The 20,093-nt window shown below is 37.9% G+C and overlaps 1 protein-coding gene and 1 long non-coding RNA gene across 5 annotated transcripts; one reads left to right on the forward strand and one right to left on the reverse strand.

The window, feature by feature from the left end:
- Positions 1 to 6,957: 6,957 nt before the first annotated feature.
- Positions 6,958 to 8,931, reverse strand: LOC111882408 (uncharacterized). 3 transcript variants are annotated; one of them, XM_023878781.3, is made up of 4 exons: positions 8,765 to 8,931; positions 8,001 to 8,647; positions 7,829 to 7,920; positions 6,958 to 7,747 (listed from the first exon to the last, which is right to left on the reverse strand). In XM_023878781.3, exons 2-4 carry the CDS (start codon positions 8,397 to 8,399, stop codon positions 7,069 to 7,071), a joined length of 1,170 nt encoding a protein of 389 aa, XP_023734549.1. In that variant the 5' UTR covers positions 8,400 to 8,647; positions 8,765 to 8,931; the 3' UTR covers positions 6,958 to 7,068. The 3 variants fall into 3 exon arrangements, with proteins under 3 accessions (XP_023734549.1, XP_052626074.1, XP_052626073.1); XM_052770114.1 differs by having other exon boundaries at positions 8,760 to 8,931; XM_052770113.1 differs by lacking the exon at positions 8,765 to 8,931 and having other exon boundaries at positions 8,001 to 8,747.
- A 1,094-nt stretch (positions 8,932 to 10,025) lies between these two features.
- Positions 10,026 to 13,177, forward strand: LOC128133307 (uncharacterized). 2 transcript variants are annotated; one of them, XR_008231761.1, is made up of 4 exons: positions 10,026 to 11,095; positions 11,226 to 11,359; positions 11,616 to 11,690; positions 11,779 to 13,177. It is a non-coding gene; the product is annotated as an uncharacterized LOC128133307 (long non-coding RNA). The 2 variants fall into 2 exon arrangements; XR_008231759.1 differs by having other exon boundaries at positions 10,026 to 11,359.
- The last annotated feature ends 6,916 nt before the right edge of the window (positions 13,178 to 20,093 follow it).

Below are 20,093 nucleotides of genomic sequence, written 5' to 3' on the forward strand. Positions count from 1 at the left end.
CTATTTATAGGAGGCTGGAGCCTCGGAGTACGCGAGGCGTACTGCAGTACGCAGCGCGTACTGCTTCTGAAATCGTCACTGTATGCGTCATCCGAAATGTCGACACTCTTCGGAGTACGTGGGGCGTACGTCGGATCGGACCGGTGACTCGTCTTCGGATAATGTCGGATTAAAAGATTAATTTTAATTACAAAATATTTAATAAACTTCGGAAATTCATAACTTTCGCATACAAACTCCGTTTTCGACGTTCTTTATATCCACGCGAAGGTGAAACTACGCTCTACAACTTTCGTTTAAACTCCGTCGGCTAATTTCAACTTTATTTTTATTATTTATTTTTAATAGGCCGCGACAGAAAAACTTCGTTATAAATTCATAACTTCTTCGTTTGACGTCCATTCTCGCCTAACTTTTTATCGCTTCGATACCAACAATGAGATCTTCGATTCTCATTTAGATTGCTTCGGCTAAATACCGCTCGATCTCAAATCGAGTATTTCGGGCTGCACACCGCTAAGCCGAAACTTCGATAAATCATAACTTCCTCATACGAAGTCAGATTTGGGCGTTCTATATATATTCGGAAACCTCGTTTCAACTACTACAACATTATTCAAAGATATTAAGTTTATTTTACACTTAAATTTTGACGCTTATTTTTATTCTTAATTAATCAAACCACATAATTAAGCAATTAAGCACAAAACACATAATACTCAAATAACACAATCTTATTATTTCAAAATGGGTTACAAAGGTTAACCTAGACTATTACATTGCTAAAAATGGCAAGCCCGGAAACACAGGCGTTACAGTGGCGGTGAAGGGAATGGGGTTTCGGTGTCATCACTCCCTCCAGCCTAAAAGGAAGGGTTAACATGAGTGTTAAAATATAAAAAGAATGTTTCTTAATTTTTGAAAATATTTATATGGTATGTGAGATTTTATTTTGAACCTTAAAAGGACTTTTAGGTAAAAAAAAAACTTATTGATTTATGATGGTGATAAAAAAAAGTTTTTTAAAAATTGTTTTGGTTAACATGAGTGTTAAAATATAAAAAGAATGTTTTCTAACTTTGTTAGTGAGAAAATTCAATAAATTGTTTTTTTAAAAGGTTCATCTTTTATATATATATATATATATATATATATATATATATATATATATATATATATATATATATATATATATATATATGGAAAATTTATGTTTTTTACAACCTAAAAAATCATAAGAATTTTTGAAAAGATAAAAATCCTAACTTATTAAAATGTCTTTTTTGAAAGGTTGATGAAAAGTTATTTTAAAAGTTTTTTTTATATTCACATACATTTTTTGGCTTATTTACTTTTAAAAAAAAAATAAGTCAATAAGTTGTTTTTAAATGAAATCCCAAACATCCTTAAAATTTCCCAATCTTGTCATATAATAATTTGTGTTAACTTCTTTTGTAGGTTTGCTTGTAACACCTAATTTCCTAGTTTCAGTAAAGAAAGGAAAAGAATGGGAATAAAACAAGATATTTTCTCTTCTTTCTAATTCCTTCAAAAAAAAAAAAATCTTAGAAACAAAGATAATTTCTCATTTCTTTCTAGTTTCTTTGTTTCTCTTCTCTTCTCTTCTTAAGTTGGACTCGGAAACAAGGTGTAAAAGAAATAAAGTGAGTTGAAAAATGTTGGTTTATCAAGGATCGAGGATTAAAAGTGGAAGCAATGATAACTGAATATGCAAAGACACAAGACTTAAAGGACCACATCCGCAACACTTTTATAGTTGCAGGGTTGAGATGTCATTATGCTAGAAGTGAAGGGGTTGTTTTGCTGAAGTGTTAAAGAGTTATAGGGCCTAAAGTTGTGAAGTATTGAAACTTATGGACTAGGGCTTGGTTTACGACAAACCTTCCAAACACATGGATCATGTGTACTTAGACCGAATCCGACCAAAATGTAAATGAAGTACGTAATGTGTTGAGTTCTTTTGTACCATGTTAACTCAACACTTTTCTCTCACTCACTCTCACAAAGTTAATCATTTTCTTTGTTTGTTAGTAGGATTTCTCTAATTTGTTAGAGTTTATGGTTTACTTCTTTGTTTGTTATTAGAGTGTAAGCTATTAAGAGTATTTTGAATGTTATGTAGTCACGATTTGTTTGTTATATGTTGAGTAATACAAGTATTGAGTCTTTGAGTTCTTTACAAAGAAGGAAACACCATTAATAAACATCAGTCACATATTGGCTTGGTGATGGGATAAACACCAAACCATATTGTTGGGTGGGTTGATCTTGTTGTTGACGAATGTTTTACTGCTGTTGGTAGTCATTTTGCCTCCCATTCCATCGTCATCAATGTTTCACCATATTAAGTGATCACGATAAAAAGCACAGTAGGAGACGACAGATGGTTAACATGGTGAGGAAATGGTGATGGTCGGTTTTGTATGATACATTGTTCTTTAAGTAACATTGAACATGTTCCAAGCATGCTGAAAGAAGAGATTTGTGTTGAATAATACTTGCTACATAATAGACAATATATATTTAAGATATTTAACAATATTTTATTTATCTTATTATAGATGGTACTAAAGTGTAATATCTAGTCTTATATATAGGACCTTTATTGTAATCTTCAAATCTCAAGAATAATACAAAAATCATTCGGTGGCTTATTATGGTATCAGAGCCGCCACAACCTCTGTAACCCTAAATCACCGTTTTTTTTTCTTTTCTCTTTCTTCTTTCAATCATTCTTCAATGGCGATAATCCAATCCTTTACTAATGTTGAGAAAACTACTCACAATTCTCACAAATTCGCCTTTAAACTCTCACCCACCAACTACGGATTCTGGAAGCAAATGATTCAGCCCTTCTTGGTCACCAATCGTCTATTCGGTTATATAAATGGTACCATCCAATGTCCTCCACCGAAGACTATTGCAACTGCTGACACAGCTTCCACTGATAACCCTAGCTATCTACATTGGATTACCAATGATGCACATGTGCGGATGATTCTTGCCTCTACTATTTCAGAAGCCTCCTATCAACATGTTCAAGGTACAACTTCCCGGGATCTATGGCTCTCCCTTGAAAGAGCCTATGCCCCCAACAACTCTTCTCGTGAATACACATTGAAGACTCAACTTTTGAAGATCGAGATGAAGGGTGATGAAACATCATCTGCCTATCTCACCCGAGCACAGGAATATGCAACTGCTTTAGCCAATATTGGAGAACCCATAAAAGACAAAGACCTAACCATGCTAGCTATCTTTGGGCTACGTGATGAGTATAATGGCCTAAAGTCAAATCTGTTGGCTCGATTCCCTCCAATAACCTTCCATGAACTGCATGGGTTATTAAATGATCATGAGTTTATGATAAATCGATCACTTCCAGCAGTCCCCCAGGCCTTCACGGCTGCTGTCCCACCTGTTTCACGCCTCCCAGCTGCCCCACCAGCACAATTGACTAGTTTACAGCAACTGGTAGCACAACTTGGCTACCAAATCAGCCCCATTGTGGCTACAAACAATCAGCCACAAGCCTTTTATACCAAACGGACTTCAAACAATTATCGAGGCAAGCGTCGTGGTAACTCTCGTGGCAACTACAACCGAAATCGTGATGATTCACACGTTTCTGGTTCTGGTGGTAACACTCGTCCACCTCAGTTTGCTTGGGCATCAACTCAGAATATGGTGTATGGCCACTGTAACCGGTGTGACATAGGTCATATTCCAGCCCACTGCCCAAATCAGCCCACTTTAACTTCAGCTCGTGATGTGTCACAAGCCAATTATGCAACATTCTCAGAAAATGGCTCGACTGTCATTCGGTGGCTTATTACTACACAAACTTTGAGGATAGTTTGTTTATGTAGTATATGATGCGGTTTTTATCAAGAACCACAGGCTTGATGTTGTTGAAGAAAATGAATTATAGTCTTGATTTTGATGAAGTAATCAATGACAAATTAAGAGGTCTCCCGTAGTGACGTGAATTTGGTTATAAAGTTCCACCGCTTTTGCATCCTTGTTCACCCAGAATAGGTTTTCAAGCCTTATCCAAACATTTCTTGAGTACCATTTGAAGAGGTGACATTGGGAATCATCCTATAAATCAAAAGTATAACAATAGAGTCAATCTTTTTCATTACGAGTTGGTGGATTTAGGGTTAGGCTCCATATATGTGTCATCAATATGGTTGATGACGTCGAATCCGATGTAGGGGTGGAGAAAAGTTATCTCCATGCGTAATAGTTAAGACGTACTAGGTAAAGAAGAAGAGGGATATGGAGACTTGATGTTGGTGATACCAAAAACCTTGTTTGTTGTGGTTGTGCTTCGGCTATGGAGACTAATAATGACAATAGAAAGAGTTAGAGTTGTTAATGACGACAAAAAGAGGAAGTCCAAGGCTGAGATGAAGACCCAGTCAAAAGGAGAGATAAAGAAGGTAGATATTTTCAAAGAAAATTGGTAAGGATAAGAATTGCTCTTATACTATGATATTTGGTATAATTATGCATCATATATAATGAGCATATCCTCCCTAATAAATCAAATCTTTTTGCCAGATGTCTTCTTCTCTTTCATTTGAACGCATGTCATTTTCTAGAATTTTTGAATTTTCTATTTTCCACTTGTCATTTTATTGTATTTTTCATTTTATTAAATTAAAATTTTACATTTAATATGTAAGGTAATATATATATATATATATATATATATATATATATATATATATATATATATATATATAAGGTATTTATTAGAAAGAGTTTATATATATATATATATATATATATATATATATATATATATATAATGTATTCAATGTATTAAAGCTTCATTAATTTTAATAATTTAAATTTTTTCTCATTTTCTTATAAATTAAAACTTCTCAAATTGTTAAAATTTCATATTTTTTTTAAATAAATATCATGTAATACATGAGTCTTACACCTAGTTACCCAATATATATAAAAGGGAAACAAGACCTTAGGCCCGTTATTTAAAGGCTAGACAATTTGTTTAAATAAAAGCGGATCATACAACTATACAATAAAATAAATGTATATAACCGAAAAAACCAAAACCGAAGCGTAACCCGACGATTTGGGTTTAGATTTTCAAAAATTGAAAATTTAAGTTTAGGTTCGGTTTTTGGATTTGGTAAAACCCAAAGAAACCGAACTAAACCGATTATATATATATATATATATATATATATATATATATATATATATATATATATATATATATATATATATATAATATAAATATGTTTTGTGAAATAACAAAAGTAGCAGGTGGTCCAGATGGTTAGCACGCTGACTCTTTGGCCCTAGGTTTGAAACACATGCAACACATACACTCTACTTGATATATTTTTCCAAACAAATTTAACATATGTACCATGACTTATAAACACAAACAGATTCTTGGTCTGATGGTTAAGGCGTTTGTCGGTTATCTTCATGCTTTATTTGATATCGACTTTGAGTTTCACATCAACTCAAGGATCAAAATATATATCAACTTTATGTTTATATAAGAAGACTTGAGGTGAGTTAAGAATTTGCTTGAGTATTGGGTTTAAAATTGAAACCGAACCCCAGGAAACCCAAGTAGAAACCAAAAACCAAAACACCGAACCGACGGAGTTTGGTTGGGTTGTAAAAGTTTGAAACCGATGCTATCACTTTTGGGTTGGGTTGTAAAACTGACTCATGCTCACCCCTAAATATATATTCTAATAGTTAACATCTAAGCGTATGTCAAAATAATGTATTAGGCCGAACAGCCGACGAGACAAACAAAGGTTCGACACTGTAATTTTGTTTTTGAAATCGGATTGCTGGATACATATTTCATATTTGATTATTCTTTCAGCTCATTATAACTATGTGATCATATTTAGTAGTCGTTAAACATTTTTAAACATAAACAACATAAATCTAGCCGATAAAGTTTACACAAACTTTTAAAGATCGGCCTAACCTATTCAATAGGTTACGTAGTGTTTCATAAAACATCACGTCTCACATCTAAGTCAGGGCGTGTTCGACAAAAATAGCCGGTAGTAGGTAGCTTCGAGCGAGTAGCGTTTTGTTAAACACTACGTGAAGTAGTATTTGTATTTGGAGCGTTTTTTTTTTTAAATTAAACGTTAGAAACTTATAGTGCCAAACGAGACTTTCTATTCAAAACGTAATATTTTATCAAACGCTAGAAACTAGAAGCTCTCGAACGCTCCGTACCGAACACGCCCATAATGTTTATCAATTCCTATAGACCACATATAACAGTTAAAAAAACAAACCTATATCCAAATCATATGAACGGTGCATTTTGGATATAACCTTCGACCATTTGATATGGTCTAGGAGAGTTTTTTCTTTATTTAAACTTAAAAACAGCTTCCTTTAAATAACAGATAGATGTGTTTGATCATCTTAGCAAAAAGAGGATGTGAATGGTAGGTGTGGACCTGACCTTGGTCTAGTCGAATTTTATTAATAAACGCCTAAGATAACTAATCACTTCCCTTTTTTGGCAACCAAACTTCAACACTCACCAAACCTAATAACTTCTTCTCCTCTAACACCCCCACCTACTTGCTTTAGACTACACTATCACCAACACACCTAACCTTTCTACCTCCAATTCCTTAATACCACCTCAAAAGAAGTTAACATTGCATTCTATATAACACACGTAAATCAAATCTACTTAATCAACTATGCTTGTTTTGTCTAAAGTATCTTCCGGGACTTCTTAGTTAGGGAGACGGTTCATGCTGGAGAAGCAGGGTACATGCTAGATCGGATTGATTCAATCATGTGATTTCGCATGTACACTAGCTCTCCATCTTGAACCTTTTTCCTTAGATTCTTCACAATGGAATCACAGGTATGATCAAACAAATCTCTACAAATCATAAATATACAAGTAGAATATAGTCGATTAGTCATGAATCTTGATTTTTTGTTAAGAAATAAAGAATTCATGTAATATAAAAGTTACTTTGAATAAATTAAGGTAAGTCCATTGGTTTATACACGATCTAATCTGTTTTTTTCTAGAGCAAAAGCAGCCGAGTCTACATGGACAAGCAAACAAGTATATATTTTTTGCTTCAAAAGATCGATAGTATCCACCACAACTTCTTTTCTCTCGGAAATCATCATCATCTTGCTTCTTAATTTATCCAGCCACTCATTTGCTAGCTTGAGTTGACACAATGTCACAGCAATCTGACTATTTGGTTCAGTCTTATTTCCGACATTATTATTGTGATTAATTCTCCCTTTCCCTTTGACTGTTTCAAGATTCCCCATTTGAAACCCGACATCTAGTGCTCTTTTCAAGAACTCTAGAAACCATGATTCCGTTTCTTCTAACAACATCTCTCTTAACTCTTTCCCCTCTTTCAAACCATCTCCTTTTGCCCATTCCAGTTTATCAGAAACACTTAGCTCCATTGAAGTGATCTTTGGAGTCTTCGGTATACTTTTACCTCGAGCAATCCCTATCTTTTTTCCAGATTTTTCTGTATTTTCTGGTGCTTCTGAGTTACTCGAAAACTGATCATGAAACAATCTGTCCTTCGTGGGGACAATACTGTCATTTTCTTGTTCTTTGACTTCTATCAGTGCGTAAAGTGAAAAGAATTTGGTCAGAGACTCGTGGGGTTTTGCATGTGATGCGGATGAACAAAGCTCACCAAACATTCTGACATGAGAATTTACAATAAAAAATTGTTAGATATATTTTCTTTTTCAGTTCTTCTAAACTGCCTACAAAACAACTTACTGGAGGCATTTGACAAGATTTGCTGCTGTTATGGCTTCCTTTTGAGCTTCATCTGCTACAAGCGAAGCTAACATTCTCCTTCGCATCATTCCCTTGTTATATTCAGACATGTAAACAACTCGTTTAATTCAATTTTCAAATAATTTAATTTGGACAAATTTTTTGAAGATACCTTGGCAGGATTTAGCAGCTTAGAAGGCAGAGAGGACCATGAAACTGTTTCTGGAGAACTTTTTTTGTTTCTCCTTCTTGGCAATTGCAGCGAGTTTGATTTGATGTTTTCTTGCTTAATCGTTAATGGTTCTTTGACACACTCATTCTCATCTTTCTTTAAACCATCGTTTTTTGCCACAATACCTTGCAAATACCTTGAAGCAACTGTAACTTTCTCCTCTTTGATCACAATTTTCTTTTTTATCATCTCTTTCGCCTCCACCATTTGATCACTGGACTTCAAAGCTTCAGATGGGTCTAACATCTGCATCAAATCTTTAGGGTTCCCAATAAACGGATGTCTTCCTGGAACAGGCCTAACTCCGACAAGAACTGGAACTGGAGTTCCAACATCCATTCTATCGATCCAAAAGAATTGACCCAGTTGCAGTTTATTGTTTAAAATGAGTTCGTTGTCTTGTTTTGAGAGTGATGCGTATGTGGAATGAGATGAATCTGAGATTTTGATGAAGAAGCCATGGTTTGGCCATAGTTCGGATCCGTTTAGAGCTGGAACAATGCTGATCACTTGCAAGAGGATGGAACGATATTCACCACGAACTTTTATGTTGGAATTGATTGTTCGAAGTAGTTTCAGGAGCACTCCTGGTGTAAGAGATGCCATTTTTTTGAAAGAAAGTAGATATGAAGCATCAGTATTAAAATATGAAAATGGAAAATGAAGAAGAAAGGAATCTATTTGCCAAATTTTTGGTACCTTACCATAATGCAACTTTGACTTGGCTTTTAAGCAAAGGGAACTTTTTCCGCATGGGAATTCACTTGCTTGTTGATGAAGCTTTGAAGGAGAAACTAGCTTTTTGACAGCGATGAAGGAGGTTAAATTGGTAAAATTACCAGCCTAGGGTTCTGTTCGTGGTCGACTGTCTCTTTATCGGAAGAGCAAATGGTTCTATTGGAGAGGAATGAAGTTGCAATGTTTTAATCACAGGTATTTTGACTATTCAAGATCTAAAACACCCTTTTCCCATTAATAAAAACATGATAATCACACAAAAATGACAAAAATGAGTGGAGTTGAGTTACTTAACAAATAACTATTTTTTTACTCACAATAAAATGGTTAATATATATATATATATATATATATATATATATATATATATATATATATATATATATATATATATATATAAAAGAAGTCTGATCTTAGGAAAAGTAAACTTGATGTCTTTTTGACATATTTGGTCCACAAATTTAAATATTTTCATTTTCTACCCTGATTTTAGGATTTTAACCCTGTCATTGATTGGTGAGTCATGTCTTCACATATTTGGACCAACACTTTAAGGGGTTGTAACTTTATCCCCCTCACATGTGTCTGTCTATACTCTGAATGAGTGTCCTCCTATCGCCCCAAAAATCGATTGTTGTCACCGCTTTCAAATCCAATATTCTCCACCGTCTCTAGACTCTTCCACTATTGGCTGCTTTCTCTTTCCCTTGTCGCCATTTTTCTCTCTTTATTGTTGCTCCTTCAACGTCAGCGACGGTTAGTTACTCCAGGGTCACCGTCTCTTAACCCAATTGACTTTCTTCCTTATCAGTTTCCCTTTATGTTCCACTCCACCGCTTATCTTTCGTTTATTTTAGTTTGCTCTAAGATTTTACTTCCCGATCTTTCCACCACCAGTCCCTTTATCCTCCCCTGTATCGAGTCTCCTCCGCTTATCTTTCGGTTATGACAGGTGCTTTAATGATACGCAATACGTGTCCTAAACGCATGTCGTAATTTTACGACACGCAAATGCGTGTCATCTTCCTTTATGACATGGCCTTCCTTGACACGCAATGCGCGTCGTAAATAGACGACGCGCAAAAGCGTGTCGTCTTTCGTTATGACAGGGCCTTCCTTAACACGCATTTGTGTGTCGTCTGAGCGTTTTACAACACACATTGCGTGTCGTAAAAGGTTGTTGTTGTAGTAGTGCGGTAATCGGTAAGAGACTACCAATCAATTAATCTTTCCTTTTTAAATATTGATGATTCAGTACTTCACTTGATATGCGAAGTGTTCGTTTAATGCTATATACATAGCTAAGTTTTTTAATTTTCTAGACATACCTATACATAGTTTAGGATATGTTATGTGTTATTTTAGTTTTAGTTTAGAGCATCACATATTATTTATGTGCATGGAATTTGACATTGTAATTGATTAACCTATTTCTTTATGTTTTGTGGTCTTTTGGCATCTACATAGCTCATTTTTTTTTTACTTTTCTAGACACATCTACACTGTTGTACATAACTTATTCTATGTCAAGTGTTAGTTTAGTCTAATGTTAGTTTAATATACATTGTCCTGATTTTTTTTTCACTATGTAAGTCGACTATTTTTCTTTTATTTCGACATTTTAATTTTGATGTGCCATTTGTGCAATGGGAAAACAGGTTTAACCGGGAAATTAGAAGGAATTTATAGGTATTTGGTGTTCGCAGTAGCAGCAGCTGCAACCATGGCTGATAAGTATGGAATTTAAGTCTGGGAAATTGAGACTACAATGGGTTGACTATAAAAAGTCAAAGAACATAACAAAAGCTCAAGAACCCGTTTTAAAGTTTTGAATTTCCATCATTTTTTCCTTGGTTTTTCATTTATCTGTTATAAGAGTTTTAAATGTTTTTTTTAATTCACTAGGAGCAAATGAGGCTTTCCCCCATTAGGTCGTGACTTTTTAAAAATTTCTTTCTATATTTTTTTCTTTCATTTTATCAAATACATTTTAAACATTTTTTTTATTGATCCTTGTGTGGCCCTTACCTATATTCGTTACAAAATTTTGGTCAACAGACTAGCTAAATTATTATAGATACTGCAAATATATAAACACTTTTTCCTTTAAAGTTTTGTACAATTCTGATTATATCTTTTCATTCCAAACATTATTGTATCATATGATAAGACATAAAATAAGCATTGCAGAGAGGTGCAACCCAAAAGTTGGAAATGATAACTTGGTGATGAAGAGTTTTCACCAAAGAATAAGCATGGAAGTTCGCTTTACATTTGTGTTATATGCGATGAAAGAGGTAGGATCAAATTTCTCAATTTCTGGAATTAAGCTTCCACATTCTTCAGTCATTCATTGTTGAACATAAGGATCTCTAGCTCCATTGTCACCTCTCTCATAGTAGATCTATTTTCTCCTGCTAAGTCAAGGCATCTCTATGCAAGCTCAGCTACTACCTATAACTGTTCAACACTCCCTTATCTTAACACTCTTGGTTCAACAATTTGCAAAAGACGATATTCATTTTTGGAGTTGTCAAAGTTAGTTTGGGCCTGTCTACAAGGTATGACATATATAAATTTCTTTCAGTTATTTAGTACCTCTATATATAATTTAGTTATAAGCCGTAGTAAGTTGAGAATCTTAGCAGGGTAACCTTCCCAAAGGTTAAGAAATTTCAGTGAAAAGGTTTTCAAACCATTTTGGACAAGGTTTAGAAGAGTTTAAAATTGAGGTTATGGACAAGACTTATCACCTATTATTTATACATATGATGGAAATACCCCTGTATTTAAACAATATATATATCTTTTTTATAGAGAACAACTTGGTTGGGAATATTTTACATGTGCATGCCAACAGGAGTTAACGTAGGTTATGTTTATGGTGGATAGGTAAGTAATTTTAATTATAGTAAAAAAGTGTAAATATAATTTTAAACAATGAAACTAATGACTTTTATTTAATTATTTTTGTGTTTAGGTTGGAGATGAATTTAGATGGAGGTATGTTTTTTTAATGAGTCGATTTTGATGTTACTTTTGAGGTACAATGCCTTAATTGTAAAATAAGTTAACATACAATTCTGATTCTGTAATGTTTTTCTATATAAGGACCAATTATGTAAACTTTTTTCTTCAACATGGACCATTTTTGTAATGTTTTTATACTATGGAGAGCAACTTGGTAATCTTTTTGTTTTGTCACAAGGACCAATTTTGAGATATTTTTCTACACAAAGACTACTTATGTAGATACATAACTCAATACTCTCACGTATTACTTTTGTTTTGGCATTTATTACTATTATCAAATTTTAGATTGTGTGATTATAATTTGTTGCATGCATTAACAATCTTGAAGCAAAGCGGAGTGAATCCAATGTTTAATGTCTATCTAAGTTTTGAAAAATATATTAGGTATGTAATGATTCTCAATGTGATAGCATCTGATTTCAAAAAAAATACATTTATGTTATTTTATTCTCTGATCTAAAGTTAGGTCTGATGAAATTCAAAAATAACTATTTCATTTTAGTTTTTATCCTTACAATTTAAAGTATCAGTGATTTTCGTTCAATATTTTTAAGTTATGCGTTACTTGATTTTATAATCTCTTTTCTGATCTCCTCTATATGCATTGAATAGCATCGTACATTAATTGCTTTTTTTCTAGCATTTTACTTGTGTTTCTTTCTATTATAACAATCTATGTTCAAAAGTTTAGCCAATTATAGTGATGCTATCCAAATACAAAACATATGTAAAAGCTTATTAGGAAGAATTTTCAAAATGTTCTAAATTGATCGGAAAAAGCCAAAAGTGCATTGCCATAAGTAGGTAGATTTTAAAAAAAGAAACTTTGTTTAAGTAATTTATCATCTTAGTGTTTAGAAATAAATTAAAATTTTATTTTATTGGTTATCTGTTTTCATTCTACAAGCATGGAGAAAGTTTGACAGGTAGCCAGTATTGTGGTTTAAAATAATTTTGAACATGGAGTTGGATTTCTGATTGAATTTGCAGATGAGTAAGAAAATGGAGTTGACTGTATTGACTACGTTGAAATGGAGAATGCAAGTAGTTCATGAACTCTTCAAATTCTTATCATTCTTATAGTTTTTCATATGCCCATTTTACGTCATTTGGTGTTTGTTGTCTGTCTTTCATGAGTCTGAAACATAAAGTTACATGAATGCATTTTGGCTGCATTATGTTTTGCACTTTGCAGAGATTACAAAGAAGAGTTGAAGATGTTTATGGATTTCTTTGAATTTGACCTACTGAAAGACAAATTTTTTGTTGACATTTTACTTTGACTATTATGTGTTTGTAAGACAATGTATTATACTTTAACATAAAAAGCGACACCTTCAACCTTAGCACCGCAAAGGAAACACTTCTAGTTGGTTATTAATTTCGTAACAAATCTTATTGTGAACTGCAACAATATTGCCACTAATTTCAAACCATCAGATCATGCAATAAACAAAAACTATATATATATATATATATATATATATATATATATATATATATATATATATATATATAACAAAAATTACAAATTATAAAATTTTTAATTCGGACATTCTGACAGAATATGTTTGAGTGTGTTCAAAAATAAAAATATTCTTCAACCATAAAATAATAAAAATATTCTTGAACATATTTCTTGATCATGACTTTAAAAATTTCTTGTAGAATAACAAAATTCTTGAACCATCAATTGAAGAATTAAAACAAAAATTACATTAATTCTTATGGAATATATGTACTTGTGGGTCGAAGGCACTAATGCTGGCCCATTGGATTAGATATCCTGGTTTGCTATATGTTGGTATGTTGTAGTGATCTGTTAGATATGTATTCTGGTATATAGGATGTTGTCATGCTGTAGTAATCTGTTAGATCTGTATCCTGGTATATAGGATGTTGCATTTTTGTAGTGATCTGTATCTTGGTATATAGGATGTTGTTATGTTGTATTGATCTTTTAGATCTGTATCCTGACATTTAGGATATTGCTATGCGGTAATGATCTGTAAATTTGCCTGTTATCTGCTTACTGGCTATATGTTTATTTGTTGCATATGTTGACGTAGTATGGGTGTAACGACATAAAATTTTAAACAAATTTTTCATTTTCAAAACATTCTTTTATCCACAAAATAACATCAAACATATTGTTTCAAATGTATTTATCACAAAAACATCTCCCTAGAATCCAAAACATAAACTCCTCAAGTGTGTACAGATCATGTCGGCGCCTTCCCGCGCTCACCACTGGTACCTGAAACACATCACACAACAACTGTAAGCATAAATGCTTAGTGAGTTCCCCAAATCAAAACATACGCCACTCAAGGCTATAATACGACCCACTGGTCGATGTGTCTCAGCGGGACCCTCCAGTCCCGTAGCTCGATGGACCCTATGGTCCGGTCATAGCTCGTTGGGCCCTCCGGCCCGGTCTGTATCGTTGGACCCTTCGGTCCGGTCTATAACAACATACAACATACACATAACACATAACACATAATCTCATATATGACACTTAAGACCCTCTGGTCTACACAATATACCACTCTAGGTAATGTATAGTGAGAAGACTCACCTCGATGTCTCGGTAAATATCTGACTCGGAATAAATGTGATCTAGCCTCCGCCTAATCACACAAAGTAATACACTCATAAATACAACTGTACTCAACCCTAAAAGTCAACAAGGTCAACGATCAACTTTGACCGGACTCGGCGAGTGCACTAGGGCGACTCGGTGAGTCTACATGTGTCCACTGTCTCTCTTAGGTCCTCTCTTGACACGCCGAGTACCTCCCTGACTCGACGAGTTCCACCTGTCATGAATCGCGGGGCCACCACGACTCAACTCGCCGAGTCTCAAGAACAAATCGGCGAGTTCCGGCTTGAACTCAGCCCCCCCTGACTCACCCTGACTCACTGAGTCGCTCACTCAACTCGACAAGTCCACTCACTGAGTGATCACGGGCAAACTTCATACTACTCACCGAGTCTGTTCTTCAGACTCGGCGAGTTCATGCCATGCATAAACTCAAAACCACTTCTGAGGTCAGATCTGTTCCATTCAATCATTGATCTGGCCTCCCCAAGCATGATAATCACGTAAAGTCCAAACCTTGATGCTCAAACAACATGTATTTGCTCCTATATGATGTTTTATCCCTATATATCATAACCCTTGGTCAAAACTCCCATGAATCCTCATAAAGCTTGAGGAATAAAGCTCCTCTGGACCTCTATGGATCCCATTCCAAGCCTCATCACAAATAGGGACGAAATGGACATCAAATCTAACCAACAAAGGGGTCAAGAAACTCTAAACCCACATGTTCATCTTAACAACAGAAAGGGAGCCAAAATATTACCTCCAAAGTGATGCTCTGAGCTCCAAATTCGAAGAATGTCCACCTCCCTTGCTTCCTCTTAGCTAGAACCTCCTTTGCCTTGCCAAACAATGCTTCAAAGGTTAACAATGGCCTCCTCTCTCTCCTAAAATGCTCAAAATCTCTTTAGGGTTTCTCTCTGGGGTTGGTGGCCGCAAATGACGGCCATAAGCCCCTTTAAATAGGTCTCAAACCCTGAAAATTGGGGTTTCATTAAACAGCGTGGACTCGCCGAGTCCAGACGCGAACCCGCATGCAAAACCGCGATCCTACTCGGCGAGTTTAGACTCCAACTCGCCGAGTCTCCTCACAATACCTCAAAAATAAAAAGGATAAAAATAATACCTGGGAATCCAGATGTTACAATTCTCCCCCACTAGAATCAGACTTCACCCTCGAAGTTTCACTCTGCAAATAACTCCGGATGTTGCTCACGCATCTCACGCTCCGGCTCCCAAGTTAACTTTGACCCTTTCCGATGCTGCCACTGGACCTGCACCAGTGGCACCTCTTTATTCCTCAGGACTTTGATCTTCCGATCTCTGATCGCCACTAGTCTCTCAGCATAATTCAGGCTCGCATCCACCTGAATATCTTCTAGTGGCACTACTGCCGACTCGTTGGCTATGCACTTTCGCAACTGCGACACGTGGAAAGTGTTGTGAATCTGTCCCAACTCTGCTGGCAACTCCAAACGATAGGCTACCCTGCCTACCCTCGTGATCACCCTGAAAGGACCAATATATTAGGGCCCCAACTCGCCCCTCTTCCTGAATCGAATCACTCCTTTCCAAGGAGAAACCTTCAGGAGTACAAGGTCGCCAACCTGAAACTCAAGCTCGGACCGACGTCTGTCCGCATAAGTCTTCTGACGGCTCTGAGCGGTCAACAACCTCTGTCTGACCTGCTGGATTTGCTCTGTCGTCTGAAGCACAATCTCGGTACTACCCATCACATGCTGCCCTACCTCTCCCCAGCAAATAGGGGTCCGACACCTCCTCCCATACAATAGCTCAAAGGGCGGCATGCCAATGGTTGAATGATGGTTGTTGTTGTAAGAGAACTCTACCAAGGGCAAATACGTGTCCCAATTTCCGCCGAAATCCAACACACATGCTCGGAGCATGTCCTCGAGCGTCTGAATCGTCCGCTCACTCTGCCCGTCGGTCTATGGGTGGTACGCAGTACTAAAATGCAGTTTCGTACCCAATTCCTCATGAAACTTCTTCCAGAATCTGGAAGTGAAACGTACATCTCAATCTGAGACAATTGAAATCGGCACTCCATGCCGCGATACCACCTCTCTCACGTACATCTCCGCGGAAGAGCTCTCATTGATGGCCAGGAAGTGAGCACTCTTTGTCAACCTATCCACAATCACCCAAATTGCATCGACACCCCTCGCGGTTCTTGGCAATTTGGTGATGAAGTCCATGGCAATCTGTTCCCATTTCCACTCGGGAATCTCTAAGGGCTGCACCTTATCATGAGGACGCTGATGCTCGGCCATAACCCTGCGACATGTCAAGCATCTCTCTACAAACCATGCGACATCCCTCTTCATACAAGGCCACCAATAATCCTTTTTCAGGTCCAAAAACATCTTAGTGGCCCCGGGATGGATCGAGAATTTCGATCAATGAGCCTCCTCCATCAAAATGGTACGCATCCCGCCCACGGACGGTACCCAAATCCGACCCTGAAATGTCATAAGCCCCCGGCTATCGGTAACGGACTCCAATACCAGCCCGACAACTCGTTCCCTCTTCTGGCTCTCAGGCTGCACCGCCTCAGCCTGGGCCCCTCGAATAGCATCCAAAACCGGGGTCATCACCGTCAACCTCAAACATACATCTCGCAATGGGGCGCCCTCCGCCCTATGGCTCAGCGCATCGGCTACAACATTAGCCTTGCCCGGGTGGTACAGGATCTCACAATCATAATCCTTGACCATGTCCAACCACCTCCTCTTTCGCATATTTAGTTTGGGTTGATCCATCAAATACTTCAAGCTCTTGTGGTCCGTGTATATCGTACACCGAACCCCGTACAGGTAGTGTCGCCAGATCTTGAGAGCGAACACTACCGCTCCCAGCTCCAAATCGTGAGTAGGATATCTCGACTCATGAGGCTTAAGCTGCCTCGATGCATATGCTATCACATGCCCCCTCTGCATAAGCACCGCTCCCAATCCGAATATCGATGCGTCACAATAAACAACAAAATCCTTCATCCCTTTCGGAAGGGCTAACACTGGGGCTTCGCATAACTTCCTGCGAAGTGTCTCGAATGAGGTCTGCTGCTCCGGACCCCAAGAAAACGCAACACCCTTCCGGGTCAACTTGGTGAGTGGCACAACGATCTTGGAGAAGTCCTTAATAAATCTTCGATAATAGCCGGCCAAACCCAGAAAACTCCTGATCTCGGTGGGTGATCTCGGCACCTCCCACTTCATAACCACCTCAATCTTGGCCGGGTCGACCAATATCCCCTTCTGGTTAACGAGATGCCCCAAAAAAATAAACCTCTCGTAACCAGAACTCACATTTGGAGAACTTGGCATAAAGCCTCTCCGATCTCAGAACTCCGAGGATCTCCCTCAAATGCTCCTCATGCTGCTCTCTGGATCTCGAATACACCAGAATATCGTCGATGAACACGATCACCGAGTGGTCCAACATTGGTCTGCTGTCTGCACACCCTGTTTATGAGATCCATGAACACCGCTGGTGCGTTGGTGAGTCTGAAAGGCATCACCACAAATTCGTAATGCCCATAACGAGTCCGGAAGGCTGTCTTCTGGACGTCCTCCTCCCGCACCCTCACCTGATGATACCCAGACCTCAAATCGATCTTGGAGAACCAAGATGCTCCCTGCAACTGATCAAACAAATCATCGATCCTTGGCAACGGGTAACGGTTCTTGACCGTTAGCTTATTCAGCTCACGATAATCGATGCACATCCGGAGCGAGCCATCCTTCTTCTTGAAAAAAAGGATAGGCGCTCCCCAAGGTGAACTGCTCGGCCTGATAAACCCCTTCCCCAGCAGTTCTTGAAGCTGCGAGGACAACTCTTGCATCTCCGGAGGCGCAAGGCGATACGGCGCCTTAGCGATAGGCGCAGTTCCTGGAACCAACTCAATACCGAACTCTACCTGCCTCTCCGGAGGCACAACCAGCAAGTCCTCTGGAAACACATCCGGAAACTCACGCGCTATCGGGACCTCATTAACTGACTTCGCTCTCTCAATATCAGTCCTTGCATCCATCACATATGCCACAAAACCCCTACAGCCCTGCTGTAGACTCTGTCTCGCTCTGGCGGCCGAACAAAATGCTGACCCCGTACGTGTACCCTCGCCGTACATCGTAAGAACTCCCCCACTAGGGTCTCGAATCGACACCAATTGACGCTTGCAGTCTATCACAGCTCCATAACGGCTCAGCCAATCCATACCCACTATCACACACACGTCCCCCATCGCGATCAGGACCAGATCTATCAGAAACTCCACACCGAAGATCTCAAGGAAACATCCACAAATCACATCCGAAGCATACACAGCTCGCTCATCAGCTATGGAAACTCGCAGAGGCCGATCCAATGCCTCTCGAAGGGTACTAATATGCTGACTAAATGCTATGGAACAAACGACCGACTCGCACCCGAGTCAAATAACACCAAAGCAGGCACAAAATTCACAAGAAAAGTACCTATGCATATGATCATATAAGCGTAAAATCTCAATTCAAATAAAAGATGAAAAGAAAACACATACCAGCCACAACATCGGGTGCCGTGCGGACCTCCTCCGCGGTCAACTGAAACTCTCTCCCACGAGCCCTCGGGGCCTCGGCCTTCACGAGCCCTCGGGGCCTCACTCAACTCGACAAGTCCACTCACTGAGTGATCACGGGCAAACTTCATACTACTCGCCGAGTCTGTTCTTCAGACTCGGCGAGTTCATGCCATGCATAAACTCAAAACCACTTCTAAGGTCAGATCTATTCCATTCAATCATAGATCTGGCCTCCCCAAGCATGATAATCACGTAAAGTCCAAACCTTGATGCTCAAACAACATCTATTTGCTCCTATATGATGTTTTAGCCTCATATATCATAACCCTTGGTCAAAACTCCCATGAATCCTCATAAAGCTTGAGGAATAAAGCTCCTATGGACCTCTATGGATCCCATTCCAAGCCTCATCACAAATAGGGACGAAATGGACATCAAATCTAACCAACAAAGGGGTCAAGAAACCCTAAACCCCGATGTTCATCTTAACAACAGAAAGGGAGCCAAAATATTACCTCCAAAGTGATGCTCTAAGCTCCAAATTCGAAGAATGTCCACCTCCCTTGCTTCCTCTTAGCTAGAACCTCCTTTGCCTTGCCAAACAATGCTTCAAAGGTTAACAATGGCCTCCTCTCTCTCCCAAAACGCTCAAAATCTCTTTAAGGTTTCTCTCTGGGGTTGGTGGCCGCAAATGACGGCCATAAGCCCCTTTAAATAGGTCTCAAACCCTGAAAATTAGGGTTTCATTAAACAGCGTGGACTCGCCGAGTCCAAACGCAAACCCGCGTGCAAAACCGCGATCCTACTCGGCGAGTTTAGACTCCAACTCGCCGAGTCTCCTTACAATACCTCAAAAATAAAAGGATAAAAATAATACCTGGGAATCCGGATGTTACAATGGGTGGGTTGAGATTGTATTGTTTTGTGCTGCTAGTCAACAAACCTGATAATGTTTATATAAATATGTTTTTATGGTTTACTGGGCTGAGGCGGACCAGCTGGTATTGAAGTCCAAGATACCTAGGGCGGCCCGGATAGACTAATGGCTTGTGAGGCGGTCAAGTCAAGCTCA

Source organism: Lactuca sativa, chromosome 1 (assembly GCF_002870075.4).
Source record: "Lactuca sativa cultivar Salinas chromosome 1, Lsat_Salinas_v11, whole genome shotgun sequence".
NCBI classification, from domain to species: Eukaryota; Viridiplantae; Streptophyta; class Magnoliopsida; order Asterales; family Asteraceae; genus Lactuca; species Lactuca sativa.

Coding starts and splice junctions, on each gene's coding strand:
- LOC111882408 (XM_052770113.1), bottom strand. CDS start 8,666: ATGGCATCTCTTACACCAGGAGTGCTCCTGAAACTACTTCGAACAATC. Junction 7,921..8,000: donor AGCTGCTAAATCCTGCCAAG/GTATCTTCAAAA, acceptor GAATATAACAAG/GGAATGATGCGAAGGAGAAT. Junction 7,748..7,828: donor AATCTTGTCAAATGCCTCCA/GTAAGTTGTTTT, acceptor TTCTCATGTCAG/AATGTTTGGTGAGCTTTGTT.